General features: G+C 40.5%; 1 protein-coding gene across 13 annotated transcripts in view; it reads right to left on the reverse strand.

Annotated features, from left to right (window-relative positions):
- Positions 1–19,569, reverse strand: part of Kdm6a (lysine demethylase 6A) — an 87,717-nt gene extending 68,148 nt beyond the window's left edge. For 8 of the 13 annotated variants that reach the window (XM_040733686.1, XM_040733680.1, XM_040733685.1 and 5 more), the window contains exons 1-2: positions 19,024–19,569; positions 18,747–18,810 (exon numbers count right to left, since the gene is read on the reverse strand). In XM_040733686.1, coding sequence (XP_040589620.1) covers positions 18,747–18,810; positions 19,024–19,190 — 231 coding nt within the window. In that variant the 5' untranslated portion in view covers positions 19,191–19,569. The remainder of the gene's footprint in view (positions 1–18,746; positions 18,811–19,023) is intronic. The other 5 variants (XM_040733690.1, XM_040733689.1, XM_040733683.1 and 2 more) reach the window with 1 other exon arrangement.
- Positions 19,570–20,019: the final 450 nt, after the last annotated feature.

Here is a 20,019-nt window from a genome sequence, read left to right on the forward strand (position 1 = left end):
ATGAATGGGATCAAACTACATGATGTAAAAGATGCATACAATAAAAAGTAAAAAAAAATCATTTTATAGGCTGATTTTTCTCAAAAAAAAAACAATTCAGTAAGGCAATTTTAATGCTTATTACAGGTTATCAGAAATGTGTGAAGCCACAGCTAGCTTGATCCTATAATATCAATCAGCACTCAGGAGGCTGAGGGGAACTACCATAATCAAGGCCAGCCTAGTCTACATAGTAAGACCCTGCCTCAGGAAACAAGCAAAACAAAAATGCTTGAAGGGGAAAATGTTCCCAATCTGAAATGTTTTTAATTTGGAAATATTTGCATATACACATAATGAAACATCTTAGGGAATGGGTTTCAGCCCTAAATAGTAAATCCATTACAACTTGCCGGAAAAGAATTTCATATATATATTTGGTTGGTCTTGTTTGTTTGTTTGTTTGTTTGTTTGTTTTTCGAGACAGGGTTTCCCTGTGTAGCTTTGAAGCTTATCCTGGCACTCACTCTGTAGACCAGGCTGGCCTCACAGAGATCCGCCTGCCTCTGCCTCCTGAGTGATGGGATTAAAGAATTTTGTGTTTTAATGTACTTACATTTTGTCTATGAAAAGATGTAGAATTTTCCATTTGTATACCCAAAAGAATTCCAGAGTTTGGAGTATTTTCGATTTTAAATTTTCAGTTAAGGATGTTAACCCTATTATTTTAGAAAAATGACAAGCCTCTATATTATCTTAAAGGGTATAGATGTATATACAAAGAAAGTCTGCTTAGGTTACAGGAATGGTTTAATGGTTAGGAACACTTTCTGTTCTTCAACAAGACCTGGGTTTGGTTCCCAGCACCCACATGGTGGCTCACAATCATCTACAACTCCAATTCCAGAGTATCTGGTGTCCTCTTCTAACTTTTGAAGGCACCAGGCACACACTGGGTGCACACACATATATGCAGGTAAAGTATTCATACACACACAATAAAGTTTTTTTAACTTAAAGCCTATTGCACCAGTTATATGCAAACCACACCTTCACGATAATAGAAGATATCTATTATTCCTGCTGTATCCCAAACACACAATTCAAACTGATACCTTTGGTAGCAAAAGTATGTATTCCTTTGCCCTATATGCATTTATAAATACATGTACAGATAAAAGGGCAAACACTTATGATGACATGAAATACTGATGAAATGATATTTATGAGCATGAGTTCCACTGAAAACAATCTGCTTTCATTCTGCAATTTCTAATATGTAGTAATCACTTATTTCATATGCTGAATAAAATAGTACTGCCCCTTCTCAAAATACTTAGTTTTCATTCAATCTGACTACGCCCTTCAGACCATTCTTTGTAATCTCCATACATACACAGAAATTGAACAAATCTTCACATTAATATTTCTTTCATTGACTATGCTAACGGTCTAATGTTGTGAAATATTTGTCTAACTATGCAAAGATGTGTTGTAGTTGTTCAATTATGTAAAGATGTGTTGCTATTTTACTTTTTGTGCCTAAGGCACCTTACTGGTCTAATAAAAAACTGAATGGCTAATAGTGAGGGAGGAGGTATAGGTGGGACATCTGGGCAGGGAGAGTAAGTAAGAGGAGAAATTTAGGCTCGGGGAAGAAAAAAAGATACCAGGGAGATGCCAGCAGACAGACAGCCAGACACAGAGGAAGTGGGAAAACAGAATACAGAATTAAAGAAAAGTAAAAAGCCCTAAGGCAAAACATAGAGGAATAAAAAAAGTAGTACAAATCTAAGCTAACATCGACTATTCATGATTAATAGTAAGTCTCCATATCTTTATTTGGGAGATGGTTGGTGGACCCAAAAAACATTCCAACTACAGTTTGACATATCAAAATATAAAGATCAAATCAAGTGTGGTGATCCCAACTCTGCTTCCAACACTTAGGAGACTGTGACAAAAGCATAACTGCAAGTTCAAGGCAGTCTGGGCTACTGAGACTGTTTCAAAGAACATTACTACCTCCCCCCAATCTATTTCAAAATTAATATCTGCCGCCACCCTAAAATACATTATTTCAAAATTAGTATCTGTGTAGCATAACTTGTTTCTACTAAAAGCTAGTTTTTGCTTGTTCCAGGAAATGACAACTGTGTCTTATTTAATGAAGTTGTTAAGATCACCTTCTGACTTTATTCTAAAAAGTTATGAATCCTTGTTATAACCACCTTGTTATGATTGCCTAGCAACAATCTCTTTGTTTCAGGAAGTTGTTACAACCAAACCCCCTACTCCTAAATTATAGAAACCCTTGTCTTCCCCATATCCAAAGCTAATTGTTTGAACTCCACTTTCAGGGAGAGACAACCTGTGTATATGAATAAGAAGCTTGCTTTAATTTGGCCCATGATTTGAGTCTTTCTCCTCACATCTATGCGATTAACAATAAGGACCTCGCCAGGTGGTGGTGGTGCACACCTTTAATCCCAGCACTCGGGAGGCAGAGGCAGGTGGATCTCTCTGAGTTTAAGGCCAGCCTGTTCTTCAAAGAGTGTTCCAGGACAAAGAAACCCTGCCTGGAAAAAAAAAAACCAAAATAATAAGGACCTCATTTTACACCTCATTTTACAAATTGATTGTGTGTGTGTGCATACGCATACTGGGGGGAGGGCTCAGAGGACACTGTGTGGAAGTCAGTTCTCTCCTTCCACCATGTGGAGGATGGAATTCAGAGGCCAAAGGTGAGGCACTTTTACCCACTAAGCTCTCTTGCTGACCCCAAATAAAAGCTTTTAAAACTAGAATTAAAAATTAAACTTGAAGTACTAACAAGCCTGGATTGAAGTCCTATAACCAGCCTCCCTTGTATCCCACCCTTTGGCTATCAGATCACTGAAACAATGGACCCCAAGAATTTAGAATTCCAGGGGCATGCCTTTGATCCCAGCACCCAGGATGAGAAGGAGGCAGAGTGAGTTGCAGGACAGACAGTCAGAAAGATAGCCTCCTCCAAATGGAGGAGGAGGAAAACTCAATATGAGTAACTTGGAATAAATAAAACAGAAACAAGGGAAAAAAGAAAAAAGGAAAAAAAAGAATTTAGAATTCCACCAAGAATCTCCTCCCACTAAAGGCAGCCAGAGGGGAAACTTGAGGAAAAACTCAGAACTTGCATGAAATACCAGAACTGAGAAAGTGGTGGTCACACTAGGTATATGTATACTTCATGCCTTCTATTTAAACTGACCCTGGTGTGCAAGACCCTAGAACAAGTAGCTCTCCACATGTGGGCATGACCACTTTGGGGGATGTGTATCAGGTATTTACAAGTCATAACAGCAGTAAAACTACAGTTATGAAGTAGCAGTAAAATGTTATGGTAGATCACCACAACATGAGGAACTGGATTAAAGGGTAGCAGCATTAGGAAGACTGAGAGCCACTGCCCTCCTAGGCAGACCTGCAAGGAGGGGGTCCCACTTGTTCTCTTTATCCCCCTTCCCAATGTGGCCACATTACATAAATTAATTTCCTCTTTTATGCTTTTCACTTTTAATTTGGATCTTTTAATTGGCTTACTGAGGATGAGTGACAGAACCTGGCTCATTTGGGCACAAGCTATAACCTTATGTCTGGTAACAAATCCCAACTTCACTATCTGTTAAGTGTGGGATCTTAAACTGTTTAAAAATCTTAATCCTGAGTTTCCTCATGCATAAAATAAAATACTCTGAACTCTGACTCTAACACAGTATAAAATGGGAGAAACAAAACAAAAAAAAAAAAAAAGTCCACACCACCATCATGCTTTATGGCCAGAAAATGCCAAATAATGTGCACAGTTCACTTCAGAAAAACATCAAAACATAACAATCTTATTACCATTTTAAAAACAGATTTAATCCAGGTTGTACATTTATTACACAGACAGAAGACATTTGGATAAAATGAGGAAATATAAAAAAGAAACATGTTCTCTTAAGGCATGTGTGCAATAGAAGACAGGTACATTTATACAATTTGACTATTAGGAATATGTACAAAATAAAATGCTATCCCAATACAAGTTATCATTAATAATCGCATACTGGGGGTACCTGTTATGTGGTGGGCATCAGCACTGTAAGTACACATTCAAGATTAAACAAGACAAGCATTACCTTCACAGAAATAGCAATCAAGAAGACAAAAGAAAATTAAAGAAGCATGCATGACACCAGAGTAAACTGTGGCAAAATTCACACAAGTCAGGAGGGTACAAACATACATTAAGAAGAAAAAAATTTCAATTTCCTTCATTCTTTGTGATGGTTAATCTTTATTGTCAACATGACAGGATTTAGAATCACCCCCACCCCCGAGATCCATGAGGCACACCTGGATGTGTCTGTGAGCACTTTCCAAAGGATTAACACCTACCCTGAATATGTAAGACACCATTCCACACCCTAAGAATCCAGAGGAATTAAAGAGAGAAATAGAGAATGCCTGTTAAAAAGTGCATACTCGCCGGGCGTTGGTGGCGCACGCCTTTAATCCCAGCACTCGGGAGGCAGAGGCAGGTGGATCTCTGTGAGTTCGAGGCCAGCCTGGTCTACAAGAGCTAGTTCCAGGACAGCCTCTAAAGCCACAGAGAAACCCTGTCTCGAAAAACCAAAAAAAAAAAAAAAAAAAAAAAAAGTGCATACTCTTTTTCTACTTTTCTTGGCCTGCCACATGGCAATCTGGCCAGCTTACTACAAACAGTAAAAAAAAATAGCTTTGTTATTATTTTTTTTTATTTTAAGATTAAAAACAGCCCAAATATTTGAAATTTTTTAACTTAAAAAAAATGTTAAAATTGGTGAGCCTGAGCTGGAGAGATGGTGTAGTGTTAAGAGACATTCAGGTTTGATTCCCAGAATCTACATGGCAGCTGGCAACTGGCTATGTAATTCCAGTCCCAGGGGACTCAACTCCTCTTTGGCCTCCATGGGCATCAGGAACCAGGCACACAATGTGGTGGATGACATACACACAAGCAAAATACCCATACACATAAAATAAAAAAAGCTTTAAAAACAAAAGTAACTAAACACTGTACTTTTTCTTATTTCTTCCCTTCAGACATCATTTGATACCCATGTTCAACTTAAGAGTACCTTGTCATATACAACACTTGTCAGGGTATAGTATTAAAAACGCAATTATTCCTCACCACACAGAATACAGATATTGCTCTAATACATTTACTCCTCCAAATATATTCATATTAAACTTGAAATACTTAAAAATGCACTGGAACCAGATGTGGTAGCATTTGTCTCAGCTACTTTGCGAAGCTGAGATGGGTAGATCATTTAAGCACAAGAGCTTGAGATGAGCCTGAACAACACCTAGAAGCAAGCCTGTGTCATTTAAAGAGGAAGGGAATGGCACTTATTACACCTAACCTGTCAGGATCCTACCTTGGCAACACAATGCACCTTAGAGCATAGGATGTTCCATGGCTGACTGGAACCTGTGGTTCACTCCTGTGACCAGTATCATAAAGACACCAGACAGTAAGGCCTGGAGATGATCCAAATTCAAAGTACATATGCATATCAATTTTGTAAGAGGAGTTTTTCCCATCAAATACTAAACTTGTTTTTAGGACAAATTAAAATTTTTCTGTCTCCCCCACCTTAAAAGACTTGCAAAATGTTTTAGTTCTCCTCACTCAGAAAAACCTTTGTTTACACAAAGGATTTGTTGACCTTCCCCTTCCTCTTCCATGTCCTAAGCACCAATTCTTTTTAGACTAGCCAAAATGAGTAAGACTGTGAGCTGCACCCCAGCCAGTGAGGAAAAGAGACAACGGCAACCTTTAGACTAAGAACCAAGAGCACTTCCTGTCTAGTGAGTTTGCTCTTCCCCAGCACACCTCTTGATCAAGGGTAAAGTTTGCTTCGTCCAGGCACTATAGTTAGAATGGTGGTCTCTTACTTCAAATCCCAAAGTTGCTCCTAACATGTTTCATACCACTGGAAAAAAATCAAAACATTTTAAGGTGAATTTATCTTGAGTTAGCCATGTCTTTTCTAGCCTGCATAGTCCACAGTGAACTTTAAGTATACGTTCTGTTTTGTTTTGAAAGATTTATTTATTATGTATACAGTGTTCTGTCTGCACACCAGAAGAAGGCACCAGATCTCATTATAGATGGCTATGAGCCACCATGTGGTTGCTGGGAATCGAACTCAGGACCTCTGGAAGAGCAGCCAATGCTCTTAACCTCTGAGTCATCTCTCCAGGCCCTTAAGTATGTTTATGAAAGATTACTCAGTTCTTTTTGAATGGAAACAACAAAAATTAACCAATTGATTCCAGGACAGCCTCCAAAAGCCTCGGGGAAACCCTGCCTCAAAAATAAAAAAAAAAATTAACCAATTGATTAGCATTGCTTCTCTCCCACAATTAAAGCATATTTTGTGAAAACAGACATTTCTTATCACTAAAAGCAATGAGAATACAAATCAAAGGTCAAGTATTGGTGTATAATACCAGACATTGATGAACACTGCAAAAAATTAAGCTAGGTCTCAGAACCTAAGTGTCGCTGTCTAGTATAAGAAAAAAAGGCACATCATTTACAGTCTATTACTTTCCAAAACTGCATTTTTTGCCCTTTTCTTATTCAAGTAGAAATGGCAACAAAAAATTATGAGCAGTAATGTAAAAAAGTTAATGGTAAATAAATACTTTTCAATATACACATCTTATCACCACCAAAGTATTTTCACTCTAAGCCAATTAATGGAAAAAAAGAACTGTGAGTCAGGTTTAATGTCTTTAAAAAGACCACAAGTTGTTAAACTAACTAAAGCAGATGTCTATATTGTGGGAAACTTTGGCAGCTGCAGATGTTTCTGATAATGTAACATACAGTAGTACAGCAAACAGACAACATTAAGATATTTATTGCTATGAAAAATTAATGCAGGGGTTAGCAAGATGGCTCAGTGGGCAAAGGCAGTTGCTGTCAAGTCTGAAGCCTTAGTTCAATCCCTGGAACCCACATAGCAGAAAGAGAAAAGGGATTCTGGCAAATTGTCCTCTAACTTCTACCTGTTCTATGACACATGCATGGACACACACACAAATAAATAAAAATAATTTAACATTGTTAGTTAACTCAAGATTATGTAAGATATTGAGTGACTCTGTGACTTTGTTGGAACTATAGCATGCCTTCACCATAACACACAGGGTATAATAATAAAGAATACCCATGATTTGTTAGCTTTGCTAATACTACTGACCATCCAATAACAAGAGAAAACATACTAGATACAAACAAATAACAGGACTGTTATTATAGAGAAAACATTAAATTCTACTTATTTTCTAAAAGCAAATCACTTAACCAGTTTTGACACAAAACTAGTGACAGTAAAGTCTGATGATAGGGCCGGGGGATATATATATATATATATATGTATATATATATATGTGAGACTATATCCATATATTGAAGTACATCTAGAACCCGCAATTGTTAAAATACTACTCTTTTCTACCCATTCCTCCAGATAACAACTTTCTTAACACTTCCTTACAGTGTTCTTCCCTGAATTTCCTTACAAAATCCTACACAACAGCCCACACCAGACATCATTCTATCATATATCAGAACTACTAGTACAACACTTACTAAATGCTAAATACAGTGCATTTTACATGCATTCATTGCTGCATGTCAGTGGAGTCTACTATCCTATTTTATAGATGAGGAAGGAAAGGCTTAGAGGTGTTAAAAGACTTATTTAAAAGACAAAGAGAGGGCTGGAGAGATGGCTAAGGAATTTAGAGCACCTGCAGAAAACAGCAGTTTCTAGTACCCACGTGGCAACTCATTACAATCTGTTAACTCCAGTTCCAGGAAACCCAATAACCTCTTCTGACTTCCAGAGGCACCAGACACAAACATGGTATATACATATACATGCAGGCAAACATGCACATACACAAAATAAAAAAAAATTTTTATGAAGACAAGGGCTAGTGGAGGTTCAACCATGAGGGCAGATACAATTTTAAAGTTTTAGTAAAGGCTTTGTCTTTTTGTTGAGACTTATCTTATTTTTTAAAATGTGTATATGGGGAGTGGGGGGCAGAATCAGATACCCCGGAGCAGGAGTTATGGGCTGTTGTGAGCCACCTAATGTAGGTCCTGGGAAACAAGGTCCTTATGGAGGAGTAATACAAGATCTTAACTACTGAGCTACCAGGCCAGGATACAGCATTTTATTCTTAAGCAAATCATGTACAAATTCACTTCCAGGTGATAAAAGTGTTACAGAATTATAATCAGATTATAACAGGGCAAATAGAGTCACCATTAAAAGTAGATAAAAATGATGAGGAAAGAAAAGTACTCTTGTCACTGCTTAGAAATAAAGCAAGAGAGCAGCTAGGGACCTAAAAGTAGCCACAGCGCTAAAGGAAAAGTGACAGCAACAAAAAAACTAATTCATGTTTCAAAACAAAACTTGTACATAAAAGGGAAAATCATATTGACCACACTTACATATAGCCATAATCTAAGTATTGACTTAACACAAAACCATTTTATAGAGACAGAGGAATAGGGAGGCTGAGTAGGGACACAAATGTCTAAAGTAGAAGGGAGAAACAAAAAACAAATACCAATTATTGACAATATGAGATGTGATAAATCTGAAAAGAAACAGCTGAAGGATTAGGAAGTTACCAGGAAGCCAGGGTTTCCTTTTGTGGGTTTGGATATATTAGTCTGAAATGGAAGCTTAAGAACACAATCAAGTTTCAAATCCTTAAAAAGCATAGTACAGACCCAAAAAACTAGGGTAAGTAAATAAGACATAAATCCTGAGAATCCAAGCACATGGATATGGACTTCTTGGCTGGCCATCTTTTCCTGTCAATAGTTTTAATGTGTCATCTCATTGGATTCTGCCCCCCCCCCCCCAAAATCAAGTATTTTTTTTAAAATTCTGTATATGAGTTGCTATTGTTGTTCCTTTAAAGATTCTCCCTTTTGGCAATTTTACTGTAATGTATATTAATGCGCAGCTCTTTGAATTTAATCTACCTGGAGTATTAGCATTTTCATGGGACTCCCCAGTGTGTGAATAAGTGGGTCTCTGATTGTGCCTTCTCTTGGACTTTTTCTTCTGTTGGGCTGCCCTGTCCAACTATGATGTGATGTTTTTGTCTTATTATAGAAGTTTGTTCTTTTCTAATGAGAGACAGAAAGAGAATAGATCCAGATGGGAAGGGAAGTGGCGGGGGGGAAATGGGAGGAAAACTATAACCAGAATATATCTTGAGAAAAGAATCTACTTTCAATAAAAGGGAAAAGATAAAATGTTTATTTAAAAAAATCAATTCCCAATGTAACAGCAAAAGTTGGAGGCTTTGGGAGGTGATAAAGACATGAGGGCTGAAGTTTCTTAAATAGGATTAATAACCTTAGAAAAGAATTAAGATTTTCTGCCAGGTATGATGGTGCGTGCCTTTAATTCCAGCACTTGGGAGCCAGAGGCAAGTGGAAGCCTGAGTTCAAGTATAATCTACAGTACGAGTTCCAGGACAGCCAGGGCTACGTGCAGAAATCCTGACTCCAAAAATATATTATAATAAATTGGGGGCTGGAGGGATGGCTCAGAGGTTAAGAGCACCAACTGCTCTTCCAGAGGTCCTGAGTTCAATTCCCAGCAACCACATGGTGGTTCACAACCATCCATAATGAGATCTGGTGCCCTCTTCTGGCCTGCAGACATACATGGAGGCAGGGTGTTGCATTCATAATAAATAAATAAATCTTTAAAAATATAAATTATAATAATTATAGTAGTAGTAGCAGCAGCAGCAGCAGCAGCAGTAACAGCAGCAGCAGTAGCAGCAAGGCTTTTCTTAAAGAAATAAAAAATTCTAAAAGCAGGAGTGAACACTTTTAAGATTTTCCTATGATTTTTTTCTATCTCTGTTGACCAGGATAGCCTTAAACTCAAGATTCTCCTACCTCAACTTCCAGAATGCTTGAGAATATAACCATAGCTTACTCAATTAGACTTTTAAGACGTATGTTCACTAAAATTTTCACTTTAAAAATCAAGGAAAAACTTCCAACTCAATAAAAATTAAATGGCTTCAATTCTCCCAAGCAGCAGGAGTACTTTAGTAGATCCAAACCAAGGAATGGTGCAGAGAACACACCACATAACAGACATTACAGATATTGGGGGGAGGGGTGAAAGGCCATCTTGGAGCAATGAGAGAGAGAGAGAGAGAGAGAGAGAACAAGAAAAGGAGAGGAGACGAGAGAAGGAGAAGAGAGGAGAAGAGAACGAGAGAGAGTGAGAAGGAGAGGAGAGAGGAGAGAACGAGAGAAATAGGGAACGAGAAGGAGAAAACGAGAGGAGAAGGAGAGAACGAGAGGAGAAGGAGAGAACAGTCTGTAATGGAGGGACCCTTTGAAAGGGCATTTGGTGACTGGTGATAACATAGCTGGAACTGAGTTGTAGCTGCTGGCGTTAAACCACTGAAGGCAGGCTAGGGGAGCTCCTGATTTCTAACACTTCTAAAAATAAAAATACAAAGAACCCTCAGATGATGGCATTGGCTCAGCCAGAGGTAGAATGCTTGCCCAGTGTACACCAGTCTCTAACATTTTATCTCCAGCATTTCTAAAAGACACTTAAACAGCTAAAAGCCAAACAGCAAAAAGGAAACAATCCAAGTAAGAAGGAAGATACCTGAATAAATATCCCCCTTCAAAAACAAATATACAGGTGAAAATAATATGATAGATGTTGCCAAGTGTGGTGGCACACAATTGTAATATCAGCATAAGTGGCTGGGGCAGGAAGATTACCACATGATCCCAGTCTGTACATAGTGACACCCTGTAAGAAAGGGGGTGGCAGGACGGGACACCACTGCAGAGAAGGCTCAGCAGTGTATTAGTAAGTCTTCCAGAAAACCTGAGTTTGGTTGCCAGCACCCATATGGCAGCTCATAACTATCTGCAACTCCAGTTCTAGGATGCAACACCCCCTTCTAACCTCTGAAGACACTGCATGCACACAGTACACACAAATACACACAAACACCCATACACATAAAATAAAAATCATTTTTAATAACATATGCACCTACCAGCAACTGTACTGGGAGGCAAAAGCAGGCAGATCTTGGAGTTGTAGGCCAGCCTAACCTACACAGTGAGTTCCATAGTGAGAGCCGGGCATTGGTGGCACAGGCCTTTAATCCCAGCACTCGGGAGGCAGACGCAGGCAGATCTCTGTGAGTTCGAGACCAGCCTGGACTACCAAGCGAGTTCCAGGACAGCCTGCAAAGCCACAGAGAAACCCTGTCTCGAAAAACCAAAAAAAAAAAAAAAAAAAAAAAAAAAAAGTTACATAGTGAGACCCTGTCATACCAAAAAAAAAAAGTTGAAAGAGTTCCTAAATATAACTCCCTAGGAGTTATACTATCTAATTTACAATCTTCCAACTGCCGTTTTAGATAAACTGTAATCGAAATATAATCATACAGCCGGACGTTGGTGGCACACGCCTTTAATCCCAGCACTCGGGAGGCAGAGGCAGGCGGATCTCTGTCAGTTTGAGACCAGCCTGGTCTACAGAGCAAGTTCCAGGACAGCCTCCAAAGCCATAGAGAAACCCTGTCTCGAAAAACCAAAAAAAAACAAACAAACAAAAAAATAAAAACCACTTGTTGCTCCTTGCATCGATACAATTACTAACAACCATCTGTAACTCTAGTTGCAAAGGATCCAATGCCCTCTTTTGGCCTCTAGGGCATTGTACAGGATTGTGGTGGTACACACCCTTAATCCCAGGACTGGGGAAGCAGAGGCAGGTGGGAAGCAGAGTTCAAGGCCACCCTAGTCAAGACAGCCAGGGCTGTTAAACAGAGAAACCCTGTCTAGAAATAAAGTCTAAAAAAGAAAATTTAAAGAAAGAAATGAACACGGAAAAAAACAGATCAGTGGTTAAGAGAGCTATCATATGGCTCTTGCAGAGAAACCAGGTTCAGTTTCTAGCACCCACAAAAATCAGACAATTCACAACTACTGGAACTCCAGCTACAGAAGATCTGACACCCTCTTGTGGCCTTCAAGGGAGTTCCAGGACAGCAAAGAGGACCCAAATTCAATTCCCAGCATCTACATGGTAACTCACAACGATCTGTAACTCCAGTCCCAGGGGATCCAATGCCTTATTCTGACCTCTGAAGACACCAGGAACACACATGGTACACACCACATATGCACATGCAGGCAAAATATTCATACATAAATAAATCTAAAAGAATTTTTACAAGGGAGACAGGAATTCTATAAAGTTCAAAAGTTTAAAATCCATCTCCCCAGTTGTGTTCTTGCACTCTAAAATAGTGATTATTTAACTACTTTGTGATTACCCTTCCAAAACTGCCAAAGAGCTTTTTTTTTTTATTGTGCATATAGCCTTTAGTCTGCAGGCCAGCAGAGGGTACCAGATCACATTCAAGGTGGTTGTGAGCCACCATGTGGTAGCTGGGAATTGAACTCAGGACCTCTGGAAGCACAGTGCTGTTCCACTGAGCCATCTCTCCAGCCCCACCAAAGATCTTTTAAGCTGGCAGACAAATTAAAGGACTCATAGAAAAGAAAGACCATGAGGTACATAACAAATAGATGATTATTTGAAGAGCTGAAAAAGCTAAAATGTGATTTTTTGATTATTTTCCTAAACAAAATTAAAAGCAACTTGTTACTATCTAAAATGAGATTTGGTATCTCCAAAAAATAATCCCCATCCTTTTAAGAGCCTTGTAATCTGTTAAACAGACCTTTATTACACATGTTCATAGTTCTGGACACTGTGCTTCTACCAATGATAATCACAAGCCGTTATCCTTACCACACTCCATTTAAGGAGTTTCAAGTTTAACATAGTGATAGCCATATTACCTTCATATTTCCTACACTGACGACTTGAACTTGGTGTATATTCAAATATTACTATCATAACTTACAAACCAATTTAGAAAGCATGTGCAATTATATGACAAGTTTCAGTAGGAATATATGGTTATCAATTATGCATTCATTAAACTCAAATAATTAGTCTATAAACAATTACATGTAGGCCCTAAACAGCCCAACCATCATTTTAATTTTTGGACAATGTGGTAGGTAGTTTGTCTGTCTGTAACATAAATTAGCTCCCTAGATATCACATTTCAAAAATATTAATAATACACAGTGTTATCAGTCATTAACATCAATTTCAAAGAACTCAAAGTATCACCAAGTTATAACGCAAAAATGAACAAAAACCCCTTTCAAATGTGCAGAACACTGGTAATATACATAAACAAAACTAAATGTTACATGATCTAAGTCAGAAAAAGACTGCAGCCTGCCAAGCAATAAACCTTAGGCATGAGACCCATCATTCTACTCAAGTAACATAAACATGAATCTGAAACAGTTTTTTGTTTGTTTGTTTTTGTTTTTTGGTGTTTTTGAGACAAGGTTTCTCTGTGGCTTTGGAGGCTGTCCTGGAACTCGCTCTTGTAGACCAGGATGGTCTCAAACTCACAGAGATCCACCTGCCTCTGCCTCCCAAGTGCTGGAATTAAAGGCGTGTGCCACCACCACCCAGCCTAAAGCAGTTTTTAACAACCTAAATTATGTAGAGTCAAATGTTGCCTTATCTTTTTGCAACTGAGTCTACAGAAAATCTATTCAGAAATTTAAAATTATCAGTTTAGAGCCAAGCATTTTTATGACTCTTATAAATCCCAGTCCTAAGGAGGCTGAAGAGTGAGGATTACCTAAAAGCTATCTGGGGCTAGAGTTAGACCCTGTCTCAATAAGCAAAACAAGTGTCTACATATGTATTGCTGCAACTCTATTATTCAGTGACACACATGTAAATATGTTCTATAATCTTACTATAATTTTGTTGCAAGGAACATATAAAAAATGCTAGCAAATATGTAGTGATTGCATAAAACTTCTTACAATTGTGACCATAATTGTTTAGAAAATAATTTTCCAAACTAGAAAACATTTTTAAAAATCCATCAAATTAAAAATCTAATTTCCAAGCACAAGACATTTTTTAAGTGTGTCTGGGCATGCATGCATGCGTGTGTGTCTGTGTGAGAGAAAGGGAGGGAGAGAGAGGAGGGAGACAGAGGAGAGAGAGGAGAGAGAGGAGAGGGAGAGGGAAGTAAATTGGTTCTCTCTCCCTCCTCCATGTAATTCCAAGGAATCAAACTCAAGACCTCAGGCTTGGCAACAAGTGCCTTTTCCTGATGAGTCATCGCACCAGCCCTCATGATACTATTTCTATAACTACGTTTTCCAACCAAAGCTCTGGAAATGAATATCCCCTTTAAGTCCTTACAAACAGAAAGTACACATTTGTTTCCACACATCAGCAATAATCCAAATATTATAATACAGACAAAACAGACCTAATAATTTTCTCATATATGAAAAGCCAAGTTCAGGAAAATATAAGCTTCAGTGGATCTTAAACTTTTTCATTACCCACCCCAAAAATAAAAACATCAAGTATTTTCTTTTAATATCACTTTAAGAATACATTTTAATTTTTCAAAAAATGAATTTATAATTCCCAAGTATTCTATAAAATCTACTAAAAGAATTATCAAAGAGAAATCCAACCAGAATAGTTAGACAAACTTAACAATAAAGATTTTTTAAAATAAGCAACTATAGGACCTGGGATATGGCCCAGCGCCTAATTACTGTCCAGCTGGGTTCAATAGGGGACACAGAAGAAGGCGAAAATAAGAAGTCCTGACTTTCCCCTGGAGCTCGCTAGTGTGCCTGCTCTATCTAGCCTGCATGCTTGCATGCATGCTCTGGCTCTCCCTCCTCTCTCACACACACAACACACACCAAATGCAACAAAAAAGCTATAGATTTCATTTTAAATATTTGCCTTATTTTAAACTCTGTGTGTGTGTGTGTGTGTGTGTGTGTGTGTGTGTGCGCGCACGCCTACGTTTAGAATACGTACACGTATGGTGCAGATGCCCATAAAAGCCAGAAGATCAGAGGCCTGAAGCTGGAGTTCTAAGAATATTTATTGTAAGCTGCCCAATGTTTGTGCTAGAAACCAAACTCTGGTCAGTTGCAAGAGCAGTACTAGCTCTTAACTGCTGGATCATCTCTCTAGCTCCACAACTATGTATTTTAGTGACTTATTACCTCACACACAGATAAGATACCCCAGAACAACAGAGCCACCCTCCCCATGCTGCTACCGTATTATTACTCTAGTGATCCGACAGTTGTATCAAATTTATTATACTCTTTACTTTTCTTCTCTTTATATCTATAACTAACTCAAATCCTTCCTAACTAAAAAGTATGCCCCAAAAGTTTCCAAATCTGTAAAAAGTCACCATACTTAATTTATGCTAAAATGTTTCACTTAATTATTCCACTGCAGTTAGGAAAACAAGAATAATGAATTATTAGTACTGGAGAGACAGATGGCTCAGTGGTTAAAAGCACTGACTGCTCTTCTAGAAGATCCAGGTTCAATTCCAAGGGCCCACATGGCGACTCACAACTGCTGGTTCAAAGGGATCAGGAACATCTGGCCTCATCAGTCACCATCCAAATGGTACGCAGATATATATGCATGCAAAATACCCAGACTCATAAGTAATAATAATAACAGGCAAAACACCCACAGGCATAAATAAGTAATAATGATAATAATGAATAATTAAACTATCCCAAAATTAAGGGTTAGCATTAAAGAGAAAACTTAAAGATCACACCATATTACAAAATTTCTAAAGCTCTCGTTCCTTACAGCCTAATTTAAGGTTATTACTAGAAAAATACTGTATTAAAGTTTTTAAATCCAAAACACCATACTATATTATCAAAAACAATCCTGTAAAGAAAACTTCTTTCAATGACTCTTACATAATGAAACCTTACAAAAGAATAGAGTCCAGCGGAAATTGCCTGAAATACAGCAGCCTCACACATGAAAAAGTAGCAAGTCTGGGAACAAATAAAAAATACTTATGTAATGCTTTCAGTTTTCCAAAACTTTTTAGACTTCTGTTTATAAATGTGCACTTTAATACTGTAAGGATACAATAAAAACATAAGGACAAAAAATTAAGTAGGAATGGTTAAATTTCCACAAGGTGAAACATGTTTTGGCACAGACTAATTTTTTTTGAGAATAATACAACAAAATTCATAGACAAAAAAAAAAGAAATTCTGGCAATTATTCAATGTATTATGTGTTCAGTTAAACTGCCTGAACATACCCCACCATAGAGAAAAGCCAACACTTTTTTTTAAAGAGTTACATTACATAGGAAAAAATTCTAAAACCAACATAACTAATCATTCCACTCCCCAAACTTCACATCCAAAAATACTGATTCTCAGGACACTTATATCAAGGATGGATAAAAATTCAATACTTCTTTCCAAGGACTGTAGTTCACTCATTCTACTCAGAATCCAATTCAAACAAAAGGTTACATTTCGTGAAGCATAGATTTCTATTACACATTTTACTTTCAGGCTAATAAGGACACAACCCAGGTAGGTCCATGTGAGCATTCAAAGTACATAATATAGAATGTTTTAGCATTAAGGCTGTTGGTCCTGATCTAAATCGCTAGGACTCTAAGGAGCACTGAGTCAAAGCCAATGAAGAATTTTTTTTTTGTTCAATATACTCAGTTTATCAAACTACCCTATCCTTATGAAGACATAATTCTTCCCCCCCAAAAAATGAAGCTTCACAAATTGTTCATGTTTAAAATGTTACTGTAGTCAAACACCAGTAATGCATTTAGAAATTTTTGGAAATGCTGTAGGTTTCACTACAATATAATATCCAGTGTTAAGCACCACCCGCTGTGATTCTGATTCCAAGCAGTCTAAGATATGAAATTATGAACTAGCATATACATAAAACAGATTCCACTCACTTCTTCATAACCAAAAGCAATACATTTGGTCAAACTTTTCCATATGAATTCTTCCTGCTAGCAACTTTACTAACCCAACGTAGACTAGTAAAATAAAATGACCCTTCAATTTAGACACTGTATATTAACTTTGGAGTGACAGCATCACAGTAATCTAGTACATAAAATACTTCAAATAGGTTGGGAAAAAAACCTTAAAAGCCAAGGACCAACAACCATTGATGTTTATATCAGTCCAGAACTAGTCATTGCACATTTTTTCCAGCGACAATTTTAATGAAACCAATTAATACCCACATCGTCAAAAGTTTAATTCACATGTTCTTACCGTTCAAAGAAACTGTACTTACTGAAAAGGATTATGTCTGTTTTGCTTTCTGGTCATTGTCTGCAATCAAAACTTCTTCTATTTAGATAGTTTTAAATAAAAACAAGTGTGATCACGGACAAAAAGCAAATAATGCCATGCCGCTAAACCAAACTACGGGCAAAAATAAAGATTGAAATAATCAACTTTTAAAAATGCTGTTAGGTTTTAGTTATCTCTTAAAACTTCTCAACTGCAACAAAAGAGCTAACTGTCAAATGCAAAGCTAGAGATTTCAGCCAAAGAAGAAAATGTCTAATTAATGCAATACCTATCACATACACTCCAAGTTTCACAGTCCCAATTAAGAAGAAAGCCTCCTGATACCACTCCAATCACACTTGGGTCAGAAAATCTAAACTAAAGCAGACTGAAGGAGATTCCAGCCTTTGTTCAAGAGCTTACGATGGGTAACTAAATGTGCTACAGGTTGATAACCATTTACTAGGCTTATGCATGCTGTTTCCAAGCTAGAGAAGGGTACCAAAAAAATCTACATGCAAATAATCTATGATAATTTTTACTGAGCACCGAGCTACACACTCCAAAGGAGAGGCCTATTCTTCGACACTATTTATTTCCATGTTTACCTCTTCTCCCTCCCCAAGGCCCCCCCTTCACTTTCTCCTCCCACCCTGTCCCGCCATCTTGGGCCGACAGAAGCAGCCATTACTTAACTAAATGACAGTACCAACAACTTTCCACACAAACAAGAGACTACACCCCGAATCCTCCCCAACCGGCCCTGACAGACTCACAGGAAAGCAGGCTCCAGAAAACGCACTCACACATAACCGGATCTGTGGCAGAAAGACCCAAAAAGTAAACAAGTCACCTAAGTTCAGGTAACGCACAGACCAATTGAGATCCACGTCAACAGCCCAATGCAAAACTCTTCACCGACCTAAAGTACGTCCAACTTCCTCCTTTAGGGAGCAGAGACCAGAAGCCATCCCCAAATGTTTGCTTAACAGCGGACATCACGAACAAGCCGACTAAAGGAAGAGCCCAAAAACCAAAGGAGGTAACAAACGGGGAATTAAGAAATCTGCACCCGTTTCCGATCTCCTGGCCCTCCCGGGGCACGTCGGGGATCACCGGCCTGGCTCCCGAGGGCGGCAAAACCCGAAGCAATTCGGTCGCCCCAAAATGCGCCGCTGCCTCTGTCCCTCTGCTTGCATGAGAAGTGATCCCCCAGGAGAGCAAGCGAGGCACCGGGGAGTGCGGGGAGCGCGGGGGCAGGAGGTAGTGGCCGAAGACCGTCGGCCGAGGCCACAATGAGCGCTGACCCCCGCGGGGCGCGGGGCCCGGGACGAGCGCGCCTCCCGCCCGAGCCCGTGTCCGCACTCCGGCCCGCAGCTGCCTTACCTTGCCCAGCAGGGCCTTCATCCTGGCGCCATCTTCATGAAACCTCACGAAGCCAAAGAGGCGGCTGCAGAGAGAGACACACTCGGCTCGTTAGTGCTCCCGCAACGCCGCCGACCGGTCCCTGCCGGAGCCCGAGGCCCCGGCGTCGGCGCGGCGCCGAGAGCGCCGAGCCCAGGTGCCCGCCCCAGCGGCCGCACAGACGAGCCACGCTCCGGCCTCCGCCGAGAGCCGCGCCTGCCTGTCCCGAGCCGCCCCGGCCGGGGCCCGCGCCCCGTACCTGTCCAGTTCGCCGAGCGCCTCCCTCTCGTCGCCTGTCAGGCTGGGGGACGCCTCTTCGCTCTCGCCGCTCGCTTTTCCCGCCGCCATTTTCTTTTCCTCATCACCGAAAGCGGCGGCGGCGGCGGCGGCGGCGGCGGTAGCGAGCGACACTCCGCAGGATTTCATGGAAACGCAGCGAATTCACAACTCCAACGCCGGCAGCCCCCCTCCCCGGACCGGGGCCCGCAACGACGCCCCCACTCTCCGCACGGGACCGGCACACCAACTTTTAGCTCTGCCTCCTCCTCCTCCGCCGCGAAAGGCGGCGGCGAAAAAAAAAAATCCCAACGCGGTAGAGGTGAAGGCAGTGGCAGCAGGGGCTCTGGAGCCACCGAGGGGTCGGTAGCGGCGACGGCTCGGCTGTAGGGTCACATCGCGGGGACGGGAAGGGGGCAGCCGCGGGCAGGGACGGCGGGAATGGCCGGAGCGCGCGGGGATCGGGAGCTCTGAGGGGATTCGGAGGAGACACAAACTTCCCCGGCACCAGGACAAAGTTGTTGTAATTGTGTCACACAGCGAACCCCACGCCGCCGCCGTGACCCCCCCTCCCTGCCCGGCCTCTGCCGCCAATCGGCGCGGGCCGCCCGCCTCACGTGACTTTTGTTGACTCGCGTCAGCCGTGGCTCCACTCAACTTGCTAGCTGCTTCGGCCCGCCCACCGAGGCCGCCACAGACCCGGGAGCGGGATGCTCGGCCGTCCCGCTCGCCGGTTGGCTGACGGGCGCGTCCGTCCTGAGAAGGGTTGGCCCAGAGTGGCGGCAGCCGGTTAGGTTGTGCTACTTAAATGCACGGGCAGAGAATGGAGGGTCCGGGCCGTGGCGCTCCGGGAGTCGTGGCGGTCTCGGGAGGGGGAGGGGAGGGCTCGGGCAGGGCGAGGTCCGGCACCGCCCGCGGCGGGCGAGAGCGGGGACGCCATGGACTTGTCTCTGGCTGCCCGGAAGCCTTGGGGTGGGCC

Source organism: Mesocricetus auratus, unplaced genomic scaffold (genome assembly GCF_017639785.1).
Source record: "Mesocricetus auratus isolate SY011 unplaced genomic scaffold, BCM_Maur_2.0 Super-Scaffold_100033, whole genome shotgun sequence".
NCBI classification, from domain to species: domain Eukaryota; kingdom Metazoa; phylum Chordata; class Mammalia; order Rodentia; family Cricetidae; genus Mesocricetus; species Mesocricetus auratus.